This window comes from Aphis gossypii, chromosome 2, assembly GCF_020184175.1.
Source record: "Aphis gossypii isolate Hap1 chromosome 2, ASM2018417v2, whole genome shotgun sequence".
Lineage (NCBI taxonomy): Eukaryota > Metazoa > Arthropoda > Insecta > Hemiptera > Aphididae > Aphis > Aphis gossypii.
Genome location: NC_065531.1, coordinates 89,091,505 through 89,116,972, shown reverse-complemented (window position 1 = coordinate 89,116,972; position 25,468 = coordinate 89,091,505). Strand labels below are relative to the sequence as shown.

Below are 25,468 nucleotides of genomic sequence, written 5' to 3'. Positions count from 1 at the left end.
TTAGATGTACGACAGCGTTTTGTATACGATTTTATTTGCACTATCGACATGACTTATCTTCTGGGTTTTTTTTTTTTTGTATCGGCTGGCTGACAGGATTACTAATAATAGACACCAGCAATCGTGGATCGCACTGTTATTCAATCTCGTATAAGCACGAAACTCCTTCTGCAGTTGGTTTAGTTTGTTGTTCTATAATTTTGTTTAATAATACGATGGAACGCAGTAAAATAATTTTGAACCTATCGAAATATAACATGGTGCAGGTGAAAAGTAGGCCACCTGATTTCAGCAAGAATGATGGGGAAATATTCTCATATAAATTAGAAATTCCGGTACCGTCTCGACATTAAGCATGTGCGCTGTAATGATCCTCATTAGTAAATTTATTAATATTATATAAAATATTGTAGTTATGCATAATATCATTATGTATAAAACACGTAACGGATTTATGGGATTATAATAAGGTACGAACGCTGACGTTCACGTAAACAATATCCTGATTGTCCTCAGCATGATATTAATGATGGTTTCAGGGCTATCATTAATTATGTTCAACAGTTTCCAGATATTGAGGAACAGTTGAGAACTTTTCTCGTTGGATATGTTGATGGATACTGGTTGACTCAGGTCGGACCTAGAATTTTGAGTATCTTTGGGTGTGAATACAGGACCAATAACTATTTGGAATCGTTTCACTCCACTTTGTTGACACAAATGTCAAAACACCCAAATATTTGGGATTTCATATGTGAGATTTTTCTATAATTGTAATATTATGTAATTATACCATAACGGTGTATACATTTTTCCTCTACATAATCAATACCTATCGTTTTTGTTTAATCATTGTCATATTTTACTTATTATAGAGAAATTGATACTGATTGAAAATCAGTGTTTCGTAGAACTACATCAAGCACGACAAAACTATACGGTAGGTACTTAATTTTAAATTTAGTATTTAATAAACATATTATAATGTAATACTAGTAATTATTAGTTATAACTAATAAGTAATAACATTCCTAGGTAAATCATGGGATATAGTTTAATTTATGATTTATATTGAAATTTTATTTACAGATTAGAGACAATACTTCAAGACAGGAAAGGTTTATAAAAACTCAGAGTATTCGTCAACAAGTACAAACGTTAAATGTTGATGGGGATATATTAATGTTCCTCAGAAGGGCAGGCCATCAAAATGATGGATATGTCCAAGGATAGATTGGTCCATTTCCTGTAAGATAATATTTGACAAGTGAATAGATATAAAATAGTTTATAGCCAATAAATTTTTTCTATTAACATTTTTACAGGATGACAACATTTAACTATAAATCGCATGCTTAAAAGACAGTTTGTTTGTGGAGCAAACAAAAATTTTACTGTAGACTATAATTTACTTTATATTTTGTGACAAGATGTGATAATCTCTACCTTTTTTATATATGATTATCTGTAATTGTGTTTTATTATTTATTTATGTATTGCTTGAATAATTATTATTTATTTCCTGTTGATTGATTAACAATTTTAGATTCTAAGCAGAACGATGAATGTACTAATTTTACAATGATACCTATATGTGTATAAAAGCGTGATTTACATTTTATAATATACCTGCTGGCTGCTATTATAATATTATGCTTTAACTTGAAATCACGACATGAAAAACAAAGATTTTAGATTGTTTTTTGTTTATTATAATAATTTTTTAAATCTTTTATTAAAAGAGTTCTTTAAAAAGGTTTTATTTTAAAATTATGTTATAAAAATATGTATTAATATATTATATGATAAATAAATTACCTGGGTTTGTATCGACAGACGACTGTGCATTATGAAAAGTTTCCTCCATAGGTATGGTCGCTGTGTAGTGTGTAGGTACTGTGTAAATTAAAACTACTCATATAACTCGTTATCGCCACTTGGAAAATATATTTGGTTATTTTGGTCTTCTGATAAACAGATTTATACAAAATAACTATAAATTATAATGATCACGATGATTGTAATATTGTATCGATATACCTTGATAATGAGCACGGATAATATTAAATTAATAATAATAATAATAATATATAATCTGATTTCTGATGTTATTATTTATTTGTCATGATAATATTTATAAGTACGTATTGGCTATTTATAAATTTACAATGGATAATATAATATTCGTACAGTATCTCACCATGAGCCCACTTGAATTCCCATCTGGATTTTTTTTTGATATTCAATGTTGGTAACAAAATATTTTCCTTATCACTTTTGGGATAACCGTACCCACCCCACTTTTCGTGTCCCTGAGTATAGTAAATTTATTAATACCACGGACTAAGATATAATGGACTTGCATCGAATTGGCTGGGGGAGTAGGAGGGACCGAGCATCAAATGTTATGAAAAATAAAATCCGAATGATTCCAACGCCATCTACATTTTTTTTTTTTTATATTATTTTAGTATATTAAAGTATATAAATTATATAGAGAGCGCTAAAATCATTCGGATTTTTTTAACCCCCTGCACCCCTCGCTCGCGTAACATTTTCGGCTCACAGATATTGCACTCGATACCAGTCCATTATATCTTAGTCCGTGATTAATACTATATATAATATTGTATTTATGCATAATATCATTATGTATATAACACGTAGCGGATGTATGGGTCATGGGATTATAATAAGGTACGAACGCTGACGTTCACGTAAACAATATTATAATGTATAAAAATAGTGGAATAGATCATTAGGTTATGCACGCGCGATCTATAATCGAAGTGGCGTGATCATAACAAGGGGAAAACTATTAGCTTAAATAGAGAAGGGCATCAGAGATTCGGGAAGTCTGCCTTGGAACTTGAACGACGTTGTACTTTAAGTTTACGATTGTGATATGTATTGTAAAATATATTAGTGTACTGGTGTATTCAAACTCGTATACTTTATTTCAATCCTTACCTCAATTTTACAAGTGCTTGCTGGACACGTTACAACAGCGCCGCAGCCAAACAATAGGATATATATAAATACCTATTTTAACGATTTTCTTTAAGTGCCCAACCGATTCATGTCTTTGTCACTAGAATGTCGCAGACATTTACTTAATGGTATTAAAATGCTTATTAGCATTAAAACCGATATACTAACATCCGTACTTAACATACAATTATTATTGAAAAACTATATCGCCATCAGGATTGACGACATTTCATTTAGCATACTAATAGCTTGTACCTTATCTCAATTACACTTAAATCAGATAAATGACAATTTAACTTTCTAAACAGAATAGACTTAAAACCAATATTCACATGTATTAGCTTAATATCATATTATTAATATTTAATATAATTAATATTATATATTATTAATATGTATATGCCTAGTTATTTTGTGACTATCGCATACAATATGTACTTATATATATCACTGAGTATAGCTGAATCGGTTTAGTCTGCACCGACACATTTATCGATCTCGTTCGCTCGCTCTGACTTTAAAAAATTTCCAGCGTTGTAAAATTTTTACAAGTGTTAAAACATTTTATTATTTTTCTTTTCGTTTTCATTTAAAAAATATGTTTAAATGCGTGCAATGCCCGTCGGTATTCAGTGCTAAACGTAATTTGGTTGCCCACCAAAAAAAGCATGATGGAGTTCGTTTTCCGTGTACTGTTTGTGCGTCAACATTCACTTTCAAAACTGGTATAAATGTTAAGGTGTATGACCGCATAACAGTAAATATTGACAGTCACCGGTGTATGTCGACATTTATTAATCATTTTGGTGAATGTTATCAATTATTTTAAATATCTCACAATGCGGACATTTACCAGACTCGCTACCGTCATGGCAATACCTCGTATCTCAATTTTTTTCGAAAATTATGTTTTGGTACCATTGGATAGCTTATATAATGGCGCATTACTTTGTGCTCTGAGAATTGATAGTGTTTTGCAATTTTTCCCTCCAAATATCGTTTATAGTGATACCACGTATCTAATATTGGTTTGAATAACTCGTATCTCAACGAATATTATTTTGTAGTGACACCACGTATCTAAATATTTTGTTACGAATAACTCGTATCTTGTATTTCTTTATATTGAGTGTAGTCAGTAAGTTGGTGTACGGAGCTTTTGATTCAAATTTATACCATTATATTTTCATTAACGAACTTTGATCAAACTGGTATGTAAAACTATTTTGTTAATAAATACATAATACAACATATTTGATGAAAATGTATAATGTTTTACTTTTTAAAGTAATTCTGTAATCTGTACTATTTCTTTTATATAGCGACCGTATATTATGTCAAGTCAACAATCAAATAGATGTAAGTTATTATTGGACATGGTAACTAAGTCTCATAAGGATAAATTAAATAATAGAAATAACGACAATGAAATCATGGAAAATGTTGATGTAATAGTTTCACTAGGTAATAATTTTAAGTAACAAAAGTTTTTGGTTAAAGGACACACACAGATGCCTTGCGACAGTGTCCATAGCATGATTGAAAAAGTTTTAAAAAATAAAGAAATTTATTTACCATCGGATTATATGAAGTTGACAAAACTTGCACGCCAAAAACCCAATCCGTATGAATCAACTATGATGGTTCATTCAGATTTCAACGATTATAAAGGCGTTATGTTTTATAAGTTTATAAGACCAGGAAAATCTAAAGGATATCCAGAAGTAAAAGATATAAGAGCATTAAAATATGACCCTAAGTCACAAAAAATTTATTTCAAGTTAAATTTTGATGATGAGTATCAGGAAATTCCTCAATATAATCGTTCAAGAAGAAGTATTGATTTAAACAAAGAAATACCAAACTTATACCAAAGAAGAAATGTTCTTACACTCTCAATGTGGAGTGACTTACAGAAACTTAAAATTGTTTTGCCCAAAGATGTTCATGATTTCTACGATAATCTACCACATGAAAAAGAATTAAAGACTCGTAAATCTGCCAAAGTTTAACATTTATTATTATTTTTTTGGGTTGTTTTCATTCAAATAAAGACTTAAGTTTCTTATAACATAATATTAGGTAGATACCAATGAAGTATTTCATGAATACTTTTAAATTCTTATTATTATGACTTTTTATTTTTAATTAGTTGATTAATTACATTCCTGTAGTTTATAAATTGTTAAATATTAGTTGATATATTTTTTATTTGTTAAAATATTAAGTATTATATTTTCTGTTTTTGCTACAAGGAAAAAGGTAGCAATAAAGGTATAAAATGTTCTTTTTTTGTTTCTAATATGATTTATATATTTTATATAATATTTTGTAAATTGTTTTTTTTTAATTTTAAGTTATAAAGTTGATTCATTTATTGTTTATACAAATATATATTTTGTCTGTTTTTATTTTAAATAAATAAATAAATTCTAAAAATATAGTAACAAGAGATTAAAAGGTTGTACTTTATATTATGTGTAGATTATTTACTTGTCTTATAACATGTTGGGTTATTTATATAACATGTTTAGGTTATTCTGTAAACATTTTAATTAATATAATACATTTTACAATTTATTATCTATGACTTATGAGTTATGAGCTCTATGAAATAACCATGATTAATAATATTTTGGTTATTATTAATTGTGCAGAATAACACTTAACTTATATAATGTAATGATAACAACACGTATCTCACATAATTTTACGCAATAACACTTATCTCATAAAAATAAAAATAAACTATTAAAACCTTAGAAATAATACAATTGTCCTACTTCATTATAGTTATTCAATAAAATAAAAGTCTAATTTTTTTGATTGAAAAGTGATTTATTTTGTTTATTGTGTCTCCTGGACAATTTTAAAAACGTGAGATAAGAGGTATTGCCATGACAGTAGCGCAGTATTTGTTGACATGCGCAATAGTTATTTAGTGAATGTTGACATGTCTAATAATATATATAATCAAATAGTTAGCTAATAAATTCATAAATAAATGTAGTTTGACAAATTCATTTTTTAATATTTAAGTTTAGGTAGCATAATATGCTTTATTAAGTTTTATTTATTACAACACGGTATACTATCGTGGCATTTACTGTTACAAAGTATTCCCCCATTCTTACAATTACATTTTTTTTTACAATTGCATCGTATATAACCTTGGCCACCATTTTTGGAAGCAGCTGTCGATGCCTGTCTCAAAGACATTGTCTTATCGGATAAAACGTCGTTTAACGATATCAATTTTGCTTTGCACACTGCAAATTGATTTCGAGTGTACAGCTGACTGATAAACCCATATTTTGTTCCTAATTTGTAGAAGTCATTGTCAACGTCCATTATAACAGCCAAGATATTTTGGTAATCCATACGTCCTCGATCGATATCTGAAACACGCACTCGAACAGTATCACCCACTTGAGCAGTCGGAAATTTTTGGTTCGACGATCGCAGCATTACACTTGCTTGTGTTTGAAGTCCATTTAGTGCCAAAGCTCTATTCTTAATTGTATTCTCCTTTCTTTCATTTATATCTTTTAAACACAAAATATTTGTTGAAATTATTTTTGTCATCACTTTTATCGCTGAGCTTATCTTCATCATTATTTACTTGATTGTCAAGATTTTCGTCGCTTTTATTGTTAGACTTCTCCTCTACTTCATTTTCATCACTTCCTTTATTTTCTGGTTCAGTTTGAGGGGCTGTCAAAATTTTTTTTTATTTAGTTACTTTATATCGATCACACTTTATGCATATAAGGTGTCCCTGCATATTAATATATTTAATTTAATTTTATAATTTGTACTTACTTATAGACTGAAGTACTTGTTTTAACTCCTCTTCTGTTGCTAGTTTTTCTATTTGTTCTCGTGGAAGAGAAGATGTTAAAAGACCTCTTTGTGCTTTAGTGCTAAACATAGCTTTGTATGGCGTTTGCTTAATACCTTGATGATACGTCGTATTTTTCGTAAATTGGACAAATGGTAATGCCTCTGACCATTTTGTAGTGTCATTATCTTCCATCATAGCTCTCAGTATATTTTGGAATTCTTGGTTTGCCCTTTCGATGGATCCTTGTGTTTGGCTGTGGCGTGGTTTACCATGCACAATTTTCACACCATCCCACTTGAACACAGCTCTGATATAACTTTATTTACAAACTCTCGACCATTGTCGGAATGTAAAATATTTGGCGCACCAAAAATAAGAAATATATTTAATAAGTGATGTGCAACTTCTTCTGCAGTTTTAGATTTTAGAGGTCTTAATTGAATAAATTTGGTTAGGTGATCCTGATAATTTAATATAAATTTAAATTCACCATGTTTGCAAGTTTGCATATCTATCAAGTCTACTTGACACCGGGAATTAAGTTCACGACTTATAATAGGTTTGATTACAATACCTTTTTTTGGAACTTTTTGTTTGGTTTGGCATTGAACACATAAACTTAAAAATAACATAACAACTTCATATGTTAGTTTTAATTTGTTCTGCAATTCGTTCATCATTCTGGTTCACCCTCCATGACCAATTTTTATTTGAGCTTCGTATATCGTATAGTTCTTCGTTCTTAACATATTAAATAATTTTAGTTTCACCTTCTTTTAACGGAACGATTAGTTTATGATTATCCATAATATTCATAACGTCAAACCGATTTAATCGTCTGTAATCACTTCGTTGTTTATTTATTTTTGCTTTAGCATTTATAACTTCACTTATATATTTATTATATTTTTCAGTGCTTAAATAAAAACAATTATCTTCCCTTTTTTTTAATAAAAGTGCACTAAACTTTTCATAAAAAATATCTTTTATAATTTTATCCATTATTAATTTTAATTCAAAAATAATATTAATAAAATATTACACTAAGGCCCGTTGTATTACAGTATTACACTTAACTGATGCGCCCGGCTTAGAAAACGCGTCGATACTGACAAGAGTATATTTATATTATATTATCTAGCAATCGATTGACAATCGGATTGTCTCATGCGATAACATTACTAACGTCCAAACGTCTCTAATGCATATTGTGACTGGGCGATAATGTCTTAATTTTACAAAATAACACAAAAATACTTTTTACATACATTGTGATTCAAGTGTGGTCAACATTTACCAAACACTAACTGTAAATGTCAACAATAACCGGTGTATGAATGCGTTAAGACAATTTTGTCAATATTCACTACGATTTTTGATAAATGTCAACCTACACCGGTGACTGTCAACATTCACCTACTGCGGTGATACACCTTAACATAAACAAACATCTGAAAAATACACATGGTATCGTACCAGGTCTTCGCCAACCCTATGCGCAGCTCGACCAACCAGCTGCACCGATTGATGCTTAACCCACTCGACAGTGTCATACAATTAGCGTCTCTCGTTTCTCCACAGGAATAACATACAGATAGCACCACAGATATTTATCCTAGATATCTCAGCTGGTGGATCGAATGAGGTATCCGGGGATGATTTGTGTAGGATTATAATGGACAAATATGAAAAACAGGACGCTATACAGGTTAGTTTAATTTTTTTTTCAAACCCAAATTAATTAATTATTAAAATAATTTATCCACCGTGGATTAATTACACAAAGACATATGTCGTTATATTTTAATAGATAAACCAATAGGTTTTATTTTCATTAGATAATAATTAGGATTTTCATTTTTTTTAAAGATTCTTACACCACATCCGTTAACGGGGAACGCACTTCCACCGCGAATACCACGTCGGGTGCTAAGGCGAAAAAGGCTCGTATGGACATGGTTAAGACTCCTGGGTTCACAGAAATTTCCTCGTCTGCGAATCGAAAAATCGTGTGGTTTTATGTCAAAATATTAACAATGTTCAAAATTATCCCGACTTTCTCCGCTCGCTCGAGCCCGAGCTAAATCAAATATTAAAAACACGTGTTCAGCAAAGGGCGATTAAATTTAACCTTAAGCTCGAGGCGACCTATAACCGCCCAACGTCCCTTATTCGTCAGATAACCGAACATTTAAAACGTCAGCGACCGAAATTTTCCCGGAAAGTAACATTGAAAAGACTTTAGAGGGGGTTTTTATTAAGTTGCTGACCGAGGAAGAAATTTATACTTGTAGAGGAAGCAGGTTCACCTTAGAAAGTATAGACGGATTATTGCTAGGTATATATAAATATATACCGATGGGCGATGGCTGCCTCATCATATATACAGTTACCAGTATATATAGATAGGAAACGAGCTACAATAAACCCTTAAAACAATGACCAGCAATGTTTCAAAAGTGCTATATTAGCGAAGCACGTGACAGAGAATTTATCAGATAAATATAAATATTGTGTCAGTAAAAATTATAGACAGCAAGAGGGGAGATATAATTTCGATGGTATCACCTTCCCAACACCTCTGTCAGATATAACCAAATTTGAAAATAATAACCTTAACGTGTGTAAATGTTTATGGGTTGGCCAAAAAATTTCAGCCACCGAGGAAATACCCGACGTATGAGGTGTACCCTCTTCGTGTAGTAGACGAGGAGAAAGCTAACCATTTTGACTTGCTATTGGTGACTGACAAAAATCTGTCGTATTACGTTTATATCTCCAATTTTTCTGGCCTGATACATGCTCAGAAAACTAAATACACTGTGAGAGTCGTATTTTTTAAAAGGTGCTTTACCAGCTTCGACAATCAAATATATAAACACAAGCTGAGTGGGGAGGAAGCGTTGAAGCAGCATAAGTTGATTTTCGGAGGGCACAAACAAATACTGCCTAAAATGCGTAAGGAGGGTGATTTGGTTATGTTTGATGAGTGGCAAAACACAGAGAAACACCCATTTGCCATCTATGCTGATTTTGAGACACTGCTAGTTAAAATGGGCGAGGTGAAGGGGAAAAATACGAAAATTGTTCACAAACATGAGGCTATGAGCTAGGGTCTCATTGTGAAGGAGAGTGAAGATGTACCAACGGAGCTATTTGGTGAACACAACATACCAACAGCACCAGTTATCAACGAGGAAGTGAGAATTGGCCTGATGTGGCAAGACATTTCGTTGATACCGTGACGGATATATCGTTAAAGATTGAAAAATTACTTAAGACCAATACAACCATAAACATGTCCGCGGATGACGTTCAGGCTCACGAAGCAGCAACGCATTGCAATTTATGTAAAATCGAGTTTAGCCCACCCTAGGAGATACTTCGTCGCAAGACAGCTGACCATTGCCATCTATCGGGGAAATATCGTCAAGCTCTACGTCATGTATGCAATCGAAAATTGCAAACACTAAACTTTGTACCCATATTTTTCCACAACTTGTCCACCAACTGCGACGCACACCTGATAGTCATAGAACTAGGTCATGACACCCAAACTATAAATGTAATACCCAACAGCGAGGAAAAATATATTTCGTTTACAAAATATGTATCAAGCAAATTTTCGGATTCGATTTATTGATACTATCCGCTTCATGGCAACGAGTCTATCTTCACTCGCTAAAAATCTGATAACACCAGGTCTTGAAAACATTCGTGAAAGAGCTAAAGTTTTTACTGGAGACGATATGCCGCTCGTGACACGGAAAGGGGTGTACCCGTATGAGTATACCGATAGCTGGAACAAGTTGGACGATAGGCTATTACCACGGAAGTGAGCCTTTTACAGCACATTGATATTTGGTTCATCTTAACGTAAGTAAAACTTATATTTTTTAATTTTTACCTTAATAATATGTTCTTAGATGAATTATTGTTTGTAATATATCTTTTTATTCTTATTGTTTATTAGATAATATTAAATATTTCTTAATAGCATGTGCACTCCTAATTAATAAGTTTTTCGACTAGGAAGTACTACATTTACGTAACTATAGACTCAAATACCACGTTTTTGTAAAACAATTTCAACATAATTATTTATTTGTATTTTGTACATTAACAGCTTAATATATATCATTATACTTATAAAGTAAATAATTTCCTTATTTTTACAATGTAAATAATATAATACTTTACATGTTACAAATAACACACTTCCAATTTCCATTAGGTGTTATTAAATTTAAAATTAACCCTCATAGCTTTTATAATTTTCATCAACTTAAAAAAACTATTATTATTAATATAATTAGCTTAGCATAAGTTTATCCAACTACATTAAACATTAAATATATTGTCATTCTATTACTTTAAATCAAAAATTATTTTACATGCTCTGTTGCTCATTATCTTTTTACTTATATTCTTTAATATGTATTAACCAACATTATTATATATATTAATTATTGTTGTTATTATATTGTTTAGACTTTTAATATTTTTATGAACACAGCCAATGGCTTAGAAATGTCTAACAACTGCAATTTAATTTTGTTTATCTTATAAATTGTTAAACCATAGTTGGGAAATAAATAAATTAATATTATTATTGTTATTTTATATTGATTAATAAAGATCATGATGTATTATTTTAAAACTATCACTGATCACTTAGTTTTTCTGTTGCCACTATCTAAATTAAATACCAGTGCTTTTGATCATCATTACTTGAACAGAATTCTGCAGATTGATTGTTACAATGTTTAAAATATTCTAATTTTCTATAATTACAGATTTGAAAATACTGAATGCTGCTTACAAAAATCTTCCAAATATATTGAATGCAGTAAACACCATGGATCTTGTTGTGATGGTCTTTGGTTGATGATAGCTATTTTGATGACATCTTGAAAATTGCAATACTTAACTTAACCATAACTTTGTCTTTTTATTAAAAAGTTACACATATTTTTATGAATATTTTATTAACTATACAGTTATTCTGTTTAGGAAAATTTAATATGTCTGAAAATTGCATAGCAGTTATGGCTGGAAGAATGTGCAATGTTGTTAAGTCAAATATTTATAAAGCATATCAAATAACTTAAAACTTTTTCTTATTAATAATTCATGAATTATTAACTGTGGAAGACACTGAAAATAAGATTAACAATTAATCTCTATTTTTATTACCTAAATTATGTACCTATGTGTTCTAACTGAAATAACTTCAGTTTATGTAAAGTGAATAATTATTAATGAATTATTTTAAGAGTTGTTAATATTATGTAAATGTAACAAAACAAATAATTATGTTAATTAGATATTTTATTATATCTGTGAATGACTGTGATACTAATACAAATTTTTTAATTTATTATATAGCCTGATATATCGACCATTTACCTGCCCCTTACCTACGAGAAAAAAAACAGTTTTTTTTAAGACTAACTTCTGCGATTTTACTGTAAGTAAAAGAAATAAACGGTTTTTCTCAAGACCAATCTCTGTGAAAAAAAGGTTTTTCTTAAAAACAACCGACTTTATATTTATATATATATTTCTTTTGTTTGTTTAATATTTTTTTAAGTTTTGTTTAGCATAGTAAAATGGCATTGAGAGATCATGACTATGTCATTCCAGCCAATCACGAAGAAGTCGGTGTTCCAAATCTCAACCTATTCCTACAAGACCACAACTACGCCGAACGTCCTGCTGCCATTCAGATTCAAGAAGAACAAGAAGAAGATCAACGACAAGCAGAAGAACAAGAAGAAGATCAACAACAGCAACAACAAGAAGATCAACCTCAGGCAGAAGGAGAAGATCAACCACAGGCAGAAGAAGGAGAAGATCAACCACAGGCAGAAGAACAAGAAGATCAGCTACAGGCAGAAGAACAAGAAGAAAATCAGCCACAAGAAGAAGGAGAAGAAGAACAACAACAACAAGCAAGAACATATAGGACAATCCCTGGCATTCGGCTCAACTCAAAATTTTATGTTGATAATTTTGGGTATAAATATTATAAAAAAAGGTTACTCATCAATAGAATAACTTTGGTTTGTCAGCGTCAAAAAAAATCCCAATCGTCCTATATGTCATGGTTCAGCATCTATCAGTAGAAACGAGATGGACAACCAAATTTTGATTGTAGTTCCACACAATCATGAGCCGAATGAAATTGATTTAAATGTGCCATTCCTGAGGAACGCTCTAGGTGAAAGAGCTATTGATCGGACAATCACAACCCCATCAATTCGAGGTCTCTATAATAGCGAAATATTTAGGTAAGTTAATTAACTTAATTATTGTGTTGAAATACAAATACATAAATTATGCCAATTATATGATAATTTTTTTTAACTTTTGGTAGGCATCCCCAGGCTGCCATTCGCTATACATTCCTTCAGACACAAGCCAGAACAAAAAGGATGAGACTATCGAGACGCCCACAATTACCTCAGGACATGCACGATCTTGCAGAAATGTTGAGAGACCCCCGGAATGCAAATTATGCCTCAACATTCCAAATTCCTTCAACTGCCTTTTTCAATCAAGAATTACTAACCTAACTGTTGGAATTATTTTTGCGAATACTTCGGCAATTGAAAAGTATCGTGAACGGTTGGCTAGAGTAGAGATTGTCGGAATAGATGGTACGTATAAGACGCTACCTCAAGTGCCAGTGGACTTGCGATCTTTCCTGACATTTCAGATTCTCTACAAAAGTCTAGTAAGCAATTGTTTATAGTTATATTATCTGTTATTACTTATAACTATGCTCTAAATATATATTTTTTTTTACAATTTGTATACTGTACACTGTAGTGAAATTATTATTCAATTAAATAAAACAAAAAATGTAAAATACTTTAAATACTTAAAAATTAAATCAAAAATATCAAAATTGATAATAATCATTTTTTCTTTATCATGAAATTAAAAACAATAAAAAATAAATTAATAACCTCAAATATTGGTTAAGATTTGAAATGGTAACCTTCTAAAACTATATACAACCATGGTTATACTAATCTATAATCTATAATAATTGATAAAGCAAATTTTGTATTGTTTTTTGGTTTTTTTATGCTTTTTGAAAGCTATATATTTAACTATTGGAAGATTTGTTACACTGACCACTTAAATGGAATCCTCATAAATTTCTCTACCGATAAAGTTTTGGGTTCACAATTTCTCGTTCTCTTATGTGTGATTAATATCGTCCGCAAATGGACGACCACAATAATTCTGAATAGAAAACATAATATTTGACCTTGTTATATTGTAATTACTATACCTATTGTTCAGCGTTAAGGGTTTTGAGACTTGTCATAAATTAAGTTATTATGTATGCATAAAAAAAATAAACATATAACTGCATAAAAATATAAAATAGTCAAGTACTGAGGTTAAAATTTCAGTCACAATACCATTTGCAGCTTGCTTCTGTTAAAATACTAAGTCCTTCATCCACACCGAACATTCTTATTTATCTATCGTTTAAAAATTTAAAAGTAAATCTGAGTTGTCGGATAACAAAAATCGTTTTCCTTCATTCAAAACAAATCACCTTAATTACAAATACTGTATTTTAGTATAATATAAATACACAAATAGGTAGGTAATCTAGACAATCTAGTATTTTTCGGACAGGTTTCAACTTAGGGGGACCATTGTGTTGTATTAAGCAATACTGTAAATTCGTAGTCACGGCATATTGTAATAATATAAAAATTAGAACATAGGAAGTATTAAATATAAACATACACTACGTAAACATTTTTAAATAGACACTATTTTAAACAATAATTAACATAGGTATAAGAACAATAATTGTAATAACTTTTAGCATGTAAGCAATAAATATGTGTAAGTAGGTTAAGATATGGATATATATATATAGGGTTATGATTTTATGAATAAAGAGAGACCAGAGAGTGAGTGGTCGTGTGACTCGGCCACTGCTTAGGGCTTAGATTCTCTAAAGTGTAATATTGAATTCTGTTGTGTGTTTATGTCTATATGTACGATTTGATCGGCGTATACGACAATTGCTTCACCAAACGTTTCGGTTTAGGCTCTTCTAAGACGCATTCCCGAAGTCGAGGGTCTTTGAACACCCCCCCCCCCTAGGCGTATTTTTGAAAATGTTTAATTTTTGTACAATGTTTCTGAAACTCGGGAACTGGGTAGTTTGAAGGTCGGTGATCAAATGTGGCGTCTTGTGTCGAGACCGTAGAAGCCGTTTTTCCCTGTAATTTGGGGCTTCAAAAGTTCAAAATTTACATTTTTTTCGGTTTTTTTGGAATGGGCACTAAGATTTGGGCGCAACAAACCGTTTTTGTAATTGAATATTATAGAGGACTTTGCGCCGAATCGATGGGTTCCGAGATCGACGTTATGCGACTTTTGGTTCGGGAGTTATGATTTTTCGTATGTTTTTTAATTTATAATATATATAAATAATATAGTATATAATAATATATTATATGTTTATTTGGTATATTTCTTTTAATTTAATGGGTTAGTACTTATTATAATATGTTATAAGCTTTACATAATAAATAAATCAATTAGGTCTCGGTTATGTTGTACTTATCATCGTTGTACAATTGTCAAACAACTATACATTATCATCAGTTTCCTCTTAAAATACCTAAAACTATTTTACAATATATTATTAAATGATAAACCAGCCTCATTCAATAATTTTTATTATTGATAATTATTATAATTTATTTGTGTAGTTAAAAATGTGGTTTGACAGTAAGTTTATAGTGAAATAAACAATTGTATTGAACAAATTAAAAAAAATTTTTATTAAATTTTTTTAGGTATCCAGAAGCTGCTAACAATTACACATTTATGCAAGGACAGAGAAGATGGAAGAGGTCACGTCAACCAAACGGTGGAAGCATTCCCGAAGACATCCATGAGGTTGCCGAAGCATTGACTCAACCAGAGAATGCTGCCTACAGTCAAACGCTTCAGACACCACCGTCAAATTTCTTCCAATAAGAACTCCTAGTCAATGGATCAAGCGAAGGAATTATTTTTGCAAACCTAGATGCAATTAGGAGATTTAGAGAAGAGTTGGCCACAGTTACAACAGTTGGAATTGACGGGACTTTCAAGACTGTTCCTGCTACTCCTGCAGACTTGAGAAGTTTTCTGACTTTTCAAGTGGTATTTAAGAGTGTATCGTTTCCAATGGTGTATGTTCTTCTTAGAAGTCGGACAGAAGAAACATACGTTACATTGTTTAATATTGTTCGTCAAATTTTACCTTTAAATTATAATTCAATTCGATTTGTTACAGATTATGAAAAAGGACTCATGAATGCAGTTCAACAAGCATTTCCAGAAAGTAGATTAGGATGTTGCTGGTTCCATTACACCCAATCAATTGTGCGGTATTGTCATCGTAAATTGAATGGTGTTTTGGATTTAGTCAAGAGAAATCCTGAAGCAGCTCGTGTTTTCAGAATGGTTCTTGCACTGCCTCATCTGCCTGCTGTTAGGGGTCATCCACAATGTCCACGGTTTTGTATGTATGATGGTTTCAGGGCCATCATGTAGTATGTTCAACAATTTCCTGAAGTCGAACAGGGAATGAGAAATTTTTTAATTGGATATATTGAGCATTATTGGTTTTTACAGGTTGGTCCAGAGTTTATCAGTGTTTTTGGAGAAGACTATCGTACAAATAACTATTTAGAATCATTCCACTCAACATTATTGTCGCAAATGGGACGCCATCCTAATATTTGGGATTTTCTCCGTGAGTCAGATAACGTCTGATGTGTTTTTATGTGTTGTAACTTTGTCCTAAATGTTTGTGATTATATGGTTTATGGTTTATGTGTTCAACAGCGTGTTACAGATAAGTAAGTTAATTTATGTGTGTTTTAATTTTAGTTAAAAACCATTTGTTGCTTTCCTTATAATCTATGCTTTTGTGTATTATTGTAGTTACTTGATTTTATGTGTAATGCTTGTGCTATGGTTACTGATTTCTTATTGTCTTGTTTTTTGCTTGTGTCTTAAAAATAATTAATAATATATTTCTTTAATTACACCACAATTATTTTAAAACTAGATTTTTGTTATAAATGAATAATCATTTATACATGAAATAATAATAATTTTAAAAATATTTTATACAATTATGAATTGATATATTTATAAAATAGACAATAATTTTTAACCATATACCAACAACCAAAATTTGTTATCCGGGACATTTCATTAAGACACTTCCTCAAGACAATGGGTTGAAAATCAGTTGTGTACTGGCAAATCTGTGACATATCACTCTAGTCTATTAATTATGTTTGATTGTTTTGCCTTGGGTTCAACATTTAGTTAATTTAATATTTAGCATGATGTAAAATAAATTGTCTTTATTGCTGTAGTTTTATAGTATATCATATCAATTTTATATTATTTATATATTATTAAATAATATATATTTATATTTATAATAAAATATATTACATATTTTTATTCATTATTAAATATGGATAAATAATATAAAATTTAATTTGATATAATAACGTATGTAATATATAATAATGTCATCTTCTATTTCAGGAAAATTAACTTACATTGAAAATCAGTTTTCAGTTGAGTTTAATCAAGTACGGAATAATCTCAGGGTAAATGGTTAACATACTTAACTTGTTTTACTTAATTTAAAATATAATATGAATTATTATTTTTATTAGGTGAGAGACGGCATATCAAGATCGGAACGAGTTATTGCCACTCATATTATTGCTCAAAATGTCCAGCGCCTTAATGAACAACAAGACCTCTTGTTGTTTTTGCAGAATACCGGTCATCGTAATGATGGATACGTTCAAAGGGAAATTGGACCTTATCCGCAGCCATGAAGCCGTTGTAATTTAATTTTATCAATTCTTAATGTATTATATTATGGTTATAATCATTAATTATTTTATTTATATTATTTTGTATACTAAGTTATATTTTTAATTGTTATATAATTTATATATGTATTGTATTTTCTTTATAATATTACCACAGTAATTATTTATAATATTAATACTTAGTAAGTAACTATTTTATTGTTTTATGTTAAATCATATTTTGTTTTAATTATTTTCAAAGTGTTACATTTAATTACTTTTCTAATTTTTATCTCGTTATATATTTTATTTTTATTTATATTATATTTTCCTTTTACTATTACCTAAAGCGATATTACATATTAAGTATATTTTGTTTTTTTATAATAAAAAATCATATTTTGTTTTTTAACATTTTTAAATTAATACATTTAATTAACTATTTTACTTGCCTGTTGTACACTGTTACATAGGTTGTAACTATTATATACAATTGCATATACAAAATCTATTACCTGATAAATTTGTCTAGTTTTTCAATATAACTAACTACCTATTTCATCATTAATTAAGTACATACTGAGTTTGAAATTTTCTAAGACTAAGTTAAACTGTTCAATGACTGGTGTTGTAAAACTTTGAATTTTGTGTTATTTTGAATGTGTATGATTCAGTATCCCTTCAAATTCTTCTTTTTTTTGTATTATTTGTATTTACTATACTATAATCAATATTATTCATATTCTCCACACAAAGTTTGTTCCAATATAATATAGCAAAAATCCTTGTGTTATAGTGGTGTGCTTATAGAGTAGGTATACTTCAATAGTATATAAAATCTACAGAATACACAAATGATAACCAATAGCCAATAACTATGAACGACTTATATAAACCACATCTAAGGAGAACTGTTTAGATTTGAAATTTGTATACTGTACACTGTAGTGAAATTATTATTCAATTAAATAAAACAAAAAATGTAAAATACTTTAAATACTTAAAAATTAAATCAAAAATATCAAAATTGATAATAATCATTTTTTCTTTATCATGAAATTAAAAACAATAAAAAATAAATTAATAACCTCAAATATTGGTTAAGATTTGAAATGGTAACCTTCTAAAACTATATACAACCATGGTTATACTAATCTATAATCTATAATAATTGATAAAGCAAATTTTGTATTGTTTTTTGGTTTTTTATGCTTTTTGAAAGCTATATATTTAACTATTGGAAGATTTGTTACACTGACCACTTAAATGGAATCCTCATAAATTCTCTACCGATAAAGTTTTGGGTTCACAATTTCTCGTTCTCTTATGTGTGATTAATATCGTCCGCAAATGGACGACCACAATAATTCTGAATAGAAAACATAATATTTGACCTTGTTATATTGTAATTACTATACCTATTGTTCAGCGTTAAGGGTTTTGAGACTTGTCATAAATTAAGTTATTATGTATGCATAAAAAAATAAACATATAACTGCATAAAAATATAAAATAGTCAAGTACTGAGGTTAAAATTTCAGTCACAATACCATTTGCAGCTTGCTTCTGTTAAAATACTAAGTCCTTCATCCACACCGAACATTCTTATTTATCTATCGTTTAAAAATTTAAAAGTAAATCTGAGTTGTCGGATAACAAAAATCGTTTTCCTTCATTCAAAACAAATCACCTTAATTACAAATACTGTATTTTAGTATAATATAAATACACAAATAGGTAGGTAATCTAGACAATCTAGTATTTTTCGGACAGGTTTCAACTTAGGGGGACCATTGCTTCACCAAACGTTTCGGTTTAGGCTCTTCTAAGACGCATTCCCGAAGTCGAGGGTCTTTGAACACCCCCCCCCCCTAGGCGTATTTTTGAAAATGTTTAATTTTTGTACAATGTTTCTGAAACTCGGGAACTAGGTAGTTTGAAGGTCGGTGATCAAATGTGGCGTCTTGTGTCGAGACCGTAGAAGCCGTTTTTCCCTGTAATTTGGGGCTTCAAAAGTTCAAAATTTACATTTTTTTCGGTTTTTTTGGAATGGGCACTAAGATTTGGGCGCAACAAACCGTTTTTGTAATTGAATATTATAGAGGACTTTGCGCCGAATCGATGGGTTCCGAGATCGACGTTATGCGACTTTTGGTTCGGGAGTTATGATTTTTCGTATGTTTTTTAATTTATAATATATATAAATAATATAGTATATAATAATATATTATATGTTTATTTGGTATATTTCTTTTAATTTAATGGGTTAGTACTTATTATAATATGTTATAAGCTTTACATAATAAATAAATCAATTAGGTCTCGGTTATGTTGTACTTATCATCGTTGTACAATTGTCAAACAACTATACATTATCATCAGTTTCCTCTTAAAATACCTAAAACTATTTTACAATATATTATTAAATGATAAACCAGCCTCATTCAATAATTTGTATTATTGATAATTATTATAATTTATTTGTGTAGTTAAAAATGTGGTTTGACAGTAAGTTTATAGTGAAATAAACAATTGTATTGAACAAATTAAAAAAAATTTTTATTAAATTTTTTTAGGTATCCAGAAGCTGCTAACAATTACACATTTATGCAAGGACAGAGAAGATGGAAGAGGTCACGTCAACCAAACGGTGGAAGCATTCCCGAAGACATCCATGAGGTTGCCGAAGCATTGACTCAACCAGAGAATGCTGCCTACAGTCAAACGCTTCAGACACCACCGTCAAATTTCTTCCAATAAGAACTCCTAGTCAATGGATCAAGCGAAGGAATTATTTTTGCAAACCTAGATGCAATTAGGAGATTTAGAGAAGAGTTGGCCACAGTTACAACAGTTGGAATTGACGGGACTTTCAAGACTGTTCCTGCTACTCCTGCAGACTTGAGAAGTTTTCTGACTTTTCAAGTGGTATTTAAGAGTGTATCGTTTCCAATGGTGTATGTTCTTCTTAGAAGTCGGACAGAAGAAACATACGTTACATTGTTTAATATTGTTCGTCAAATTTTACCTTTAAATTATAATTCAATTCGATTTGTTACAGATTATGAAAAAGGACTCATGAATGCAGTTCAACAAGCATTTCCAGAAAGTAGATTAGGATGTTGCTGGTTCCATTACACCCAATCAATTGTGCGGTATTGTCATCGTAAATTGAATGGTGTTTTGGATTTAGTCAAGAGAAATCCTGAAGCAGCTCGTGTTTTCAGAATGGTTCTTGCACTGCCTCATCTGCCTGCTGTTAGGGGTCATCCACAATGTCCACGGTTTTGTATGTATGATGGTTTCAGGGCCATCATGTAGTATGTTCAACAATTTCCTGAAGTCGAACAGGGAATGAGAAATTTTTTAATTGGATATATTGAGCATTATTGGTTTTTACAGGTTGGTCCAGAGTTTATCAGTGTTTTTGGAGAAGACTATCGTACAAATAACTATTTAGAATCATTCCACTCAACATTATTGTCGCAAATGGGACGCCATCCTAATATTTGGGATTTTCTCCGTGAGTCAGATAACGTCTGATGTGTTTTTATGTGTTGTAACTTTGTCCTAAATGTTTGTGATTATATGGTTTATGGTTTATGTGTTCAACAGCGTGTTACAGATAAGTAAGTTAATTTATGTGTGTTTTAATTTTAGTTAAAAACCATTTGTTGCTTTCCTTATAATCTATGCTTTTGTGTATTATTGTAGTTACTTGATTTTATGTGTAATGCTTGTGCTATGGTTACTGATTTCTTATTGTCTTGTTTTTTGCTTGTGTCTTAAAAATAATTAATAATATATTTCTTTAATTACACCACAATTATTTTAAAACTAGATTTTTGTTATAAATGAATAATCATTTATACATGAAATAATAATAATTTTAAAAATATTTTATACAATTATGAATTGATATATTTATAAAATAGACAATAATTTTTAACCATATACCAACAACCAAAATTTGTTATCCGGGACATTTCATTAAGACACTTCCTCAAGACAATGGGTTGAAAATCAGTTGTGTACTGGCAAATCTGTGACATATCACTCTAGTCTATTAATTATGTTTGATTGTTTTGCCTTGGGTTCAACATTTAGTTAATTTAATATTTAGCATGATGTAAAATAAATTGTCTTTATTGCTGTAGTTTTATAGTATATCATATCAATTTTATATTATTTATATATTATTAAATAATATATATTTATATTTATAATAAAATATATTACATATTTTTATTCATTATTAAATAATGGATAAATAATATAAAATTTAATTTGATATAATAACGTATGTAATATATAATAATGTCATCTTCTATTTCAGGAAAATTAACTTACATTGAAAATCAGTTTTCAGTTGAGTTTAATCAAGTACGGAATAATCTCAGGGTAAATGGTTAACATACTTAACTTGTTTTACTTAATTTAAAATATAATATGAATTATTATTTTTATTAGGTGAGAGACGGCATATCAAGATCGGAACGAGTTATTGCCACTCATATTATTGCTCAAAATGTCCAGCGCCTTAATGAACAACAAGACCTCTTGTTGTTTTTGCAGAATACCGGTCATCGTAATGATGGATACGTTCAAAGGGAAATTGGACCTTATCCGCAGCCATGAAGCCGTTGTAATTTAATTTTATCAATTCTTAATGTATTATATTATGGTTATAATCATTAATTATTTTATTTATATTATTTTGTATACTAAGTTATATTTTTAATTGTTATATAATTTATATATGTATTGTATTTTCTTTATAATATTACCACAGTAATTATTTATAATATTAATACTTAGTAAGTAACTATTTTTATTGTTTTATGTTAAATCATATTTTGTTTTAATTATTTTCAAAGTGTTACATTTAATTACTTTTCTAATTTTTACCTCGTTATATATTTTATTTTTATTTTATATTATATTTTCCTTTTACTATTACCTAAAGCGATATTACATATTAAGTATATATTTTGTTTTTTTATAATAAAAAATCATATTTTGTTTTTTAACATTTTTAAATTAATACATTTAATTAACTATTTTACTTGCCTGTTGTACACTGTTACATAGGTTGTAACTATTATATACAATTGCATATACAAAATCTATTACCTGATAAATTTGTCTAGTTTTTCAATATAACTAACTACCTATTTCATCATTAATTAAGTACATACTGAGTTTGAAATTTTCTAAGACTAAGTTAAACTGTTCAATGACTGGTGTTGTAAAACTTTGAATTTTGTGTTATTTTGAATGTGTATGATTCAGTATCCCTTCAAATTCTTCTTTTTTTTGTATTATTTGTATTTACTATACTATAATCAATATTATTCATATTCTCCACACAAAGTTTGTTCCAATATAATATAGCAAAAATCCTTGTGTTATAGTGGTGTGCTTATAGAGTAGGTATACTTCAATAGTATATAAAATCTACAGAATACACAAATGATAACCAATAGCCAATAACTATGAACGACTTATATAAACCACATCTAAGGAGAACTGTTTAGATTTGAAATTTGTATACTGTACACTGTAGTGAAATTATTATTCAATTAAATAAAACAAAAAATGTAAAATACTTTAAATACTTAAAAATTAAATCAAAAATATCAAAATTGATAATAATCATTTTTTCTTTATCATGAAATTAAAAACAATAAAAAATAAATTAATAACCTCAAATATTGGTTAAGATTTGAAATGGTAACCTTCTAAAACTATATACAACCATGGTTATACTAATCTATAATCTATAATAATTGATAAAGCAAATTTTGTATTGTTTTTTGGTTTTTTTATGCTTTTTGAAAGCTATATATTTAACTATTGGAAGATTTGTTACACTGACCACTTAAATGGAATCCTCATAAATTTCTCTACCGATAAAGTTTTGGGTTCACAATTTCTCGTTCTCTTATGTGTGATTAATATCGTCCGCAAATGGACGACCACAATAATTCTGAATAGAAAACATAATATTTGACCTTGTTATATTGTAATTACTATACCTATTGTTCAGCGTTAAGGGTTTTGAGACTTGTCATAAATTAAGTTATTATGTATGCATAAAAAAAATAAACATATAACTGCATAAAAATATAAAATAGTCAAGTACTGAGGTTAAAATTTCAGTCACAATACCATTTGCAGCTTGCTTCTGTTAAAATACTAAGTCCTTCATCCACACCGAACATTCTTATTTATCTATCGTTTAAAAATTTAAAAGTAAATCTGAGTTGTCGGATAACAAAAATCGTTTTCCTTCATTCAAAACAAATCACCTTAATTACAAATACTGTATTTTAGTATAATATAAATACACAAATAGGTAGGTAATCTAGACAATCTAGTATTTTTCGGACAGGTTTCAACTTAGGGGGACCATTGCTTCACCAAACGTTTCGGTTTAGGCTCTTCTAAGACGCATTCCCGAAGTCGAGGGTCTTTGAACACCCCCCCCCCCTAGGCGTATTTTTGAAAATGTTTAATTTTTGTACAATGTTTCTGAAACTCGGGAACTGGGTAGTTTGAAGGTCGGTGATCAAATGTGGCGTCTTGTGTCGAGACCGTAGAAGCCGTTTTTCCCTGTAATTTGGGGCTTCAAAAGTTCAAAATTTACATTTTTTTCGGTTTTTTTGGAATTGGCACTAAGATTTGGGCGCAACAAACCGTTTTTGTAATTGAATATTATAGAGGACTTTGCGCCGAATCGATGGGTTCCGAGATCGACGTTATGCGACTTTTGGTTCGGGAGTTATGATTTTTCGTATGTTTTTTGTACTTAGAAAATTACGTAGTAACGTGTTTTTTGGATTTTGAATTTTCGATCGATCACTATGAAACTCGAGATTCTGGTATTTTAGCGTACGACAATTCAAAAAGGGTCTATGGTCGAAGTACCTACGACCATTATTTCACCGGTAATCTGAGAAGCAAAAAGTTGAATAACACATAAAGTTATTTTTCGTATAACCATACGTTTGTTTAATGTTTTAAGTAATAATTATTTTGAACTTTTTGTTTATATGCCACTTAAACAACTCGTTTTCGTAAAATCTAAATTTAAAACTTACAAAGTACCCTACGGGGATCAATTTTACGTCTTATGATTTTTGTCCTATCTATGACGGTTTTCTCGGGATACAGCTGAAAAACGCGATTTTCCGAATTACGAAATTGTCAATTTTCCCGGTAAACCGATGGTCGAACGAACATTTTGCATAGAGGTTGATTTATTCTCCGAGAGATTCTACACTAGGATCAGGTTTTCATTTTTCCAAAAAGTCATTATTTAAATCTTTTTTTTTTAAAAGCCATTTGACGTATACGATGTTTTTAAAAAACCTAAATAACACGTTTTCGAAAAATCTAAACTATAGAACTTACAAAGTATTCAACGGGGATCAATTTTACCCCTTATGATTTTTGTCCTATCTATGACGGTTTTCCCGGAAAACAGTTCGTAAGCTAAATACAATAATATTTGAATTTAAAAATACATAAATTTGAAGTATACAATAATTTTTAAAGTTGAAAATACATAAATTTGGGAAATGCATTGGGATATTTTGTGTTTTAATGTTGGTACACCTGCTTTTGAGTTCGTCCCCGATTTATTCGTTTATTCCATGATAATTCCATGAAAATTATTCTGCCTGTTATCTCGGGGCCGAACTGTACTAGCCCCCTGTACGACACTGAGAATTCATATAAATACGAGTAG

At 29.8% G+C, this 25,468-nt stretch overlaps 1 protein-coding gene and 3 pseudogenes across 1 annotated transcript; 3 read left to right on the top strand and 1 right to left on the bottom strand.

Moving 5' to 3' along the window:
• The first annotated feature begins 257 nt into the window (after positions 1-257).
• LOC126549912 (uncharacterized) lies at positions 258-1,340 on the top strand (annotated as a pseudogene).
• Positions 1,341-5,526: 4,186 nt separating this feature from the next.
• Positions 5,527-7,030, bottom strand: LOC126549911 (uncharacterized). The gene is made up of 4 exons (XM_050200310.1): positions 6,814-7,030; positions 6,580-6,705; positions 6,162-6,536; positions 5,527-5,531 (listed from the first exon to the last, which is right to left on the bottom strand). Exons 1-4 carry the CDS (start codon positions 7,028-7,030, stop codon positions 5,527-5,529), a joined length of 723 nt encoding a protein of 240 aa, XP_050056267.1.
• A 5,417-nt stretch (positions 7,031-12,447) lies between these two features.
• On the top strand, positions 12,448-17,884 carry LOC126549910 (uncharacterized; annotated as a pseudogene).
• On the top strand, positions 12,714-22,498 carry LOC126550308 (uncharacterized; annotated as a pseudogene).
• Positions 22,499-25,468: the final 2,970 nt, after the last annotated feature.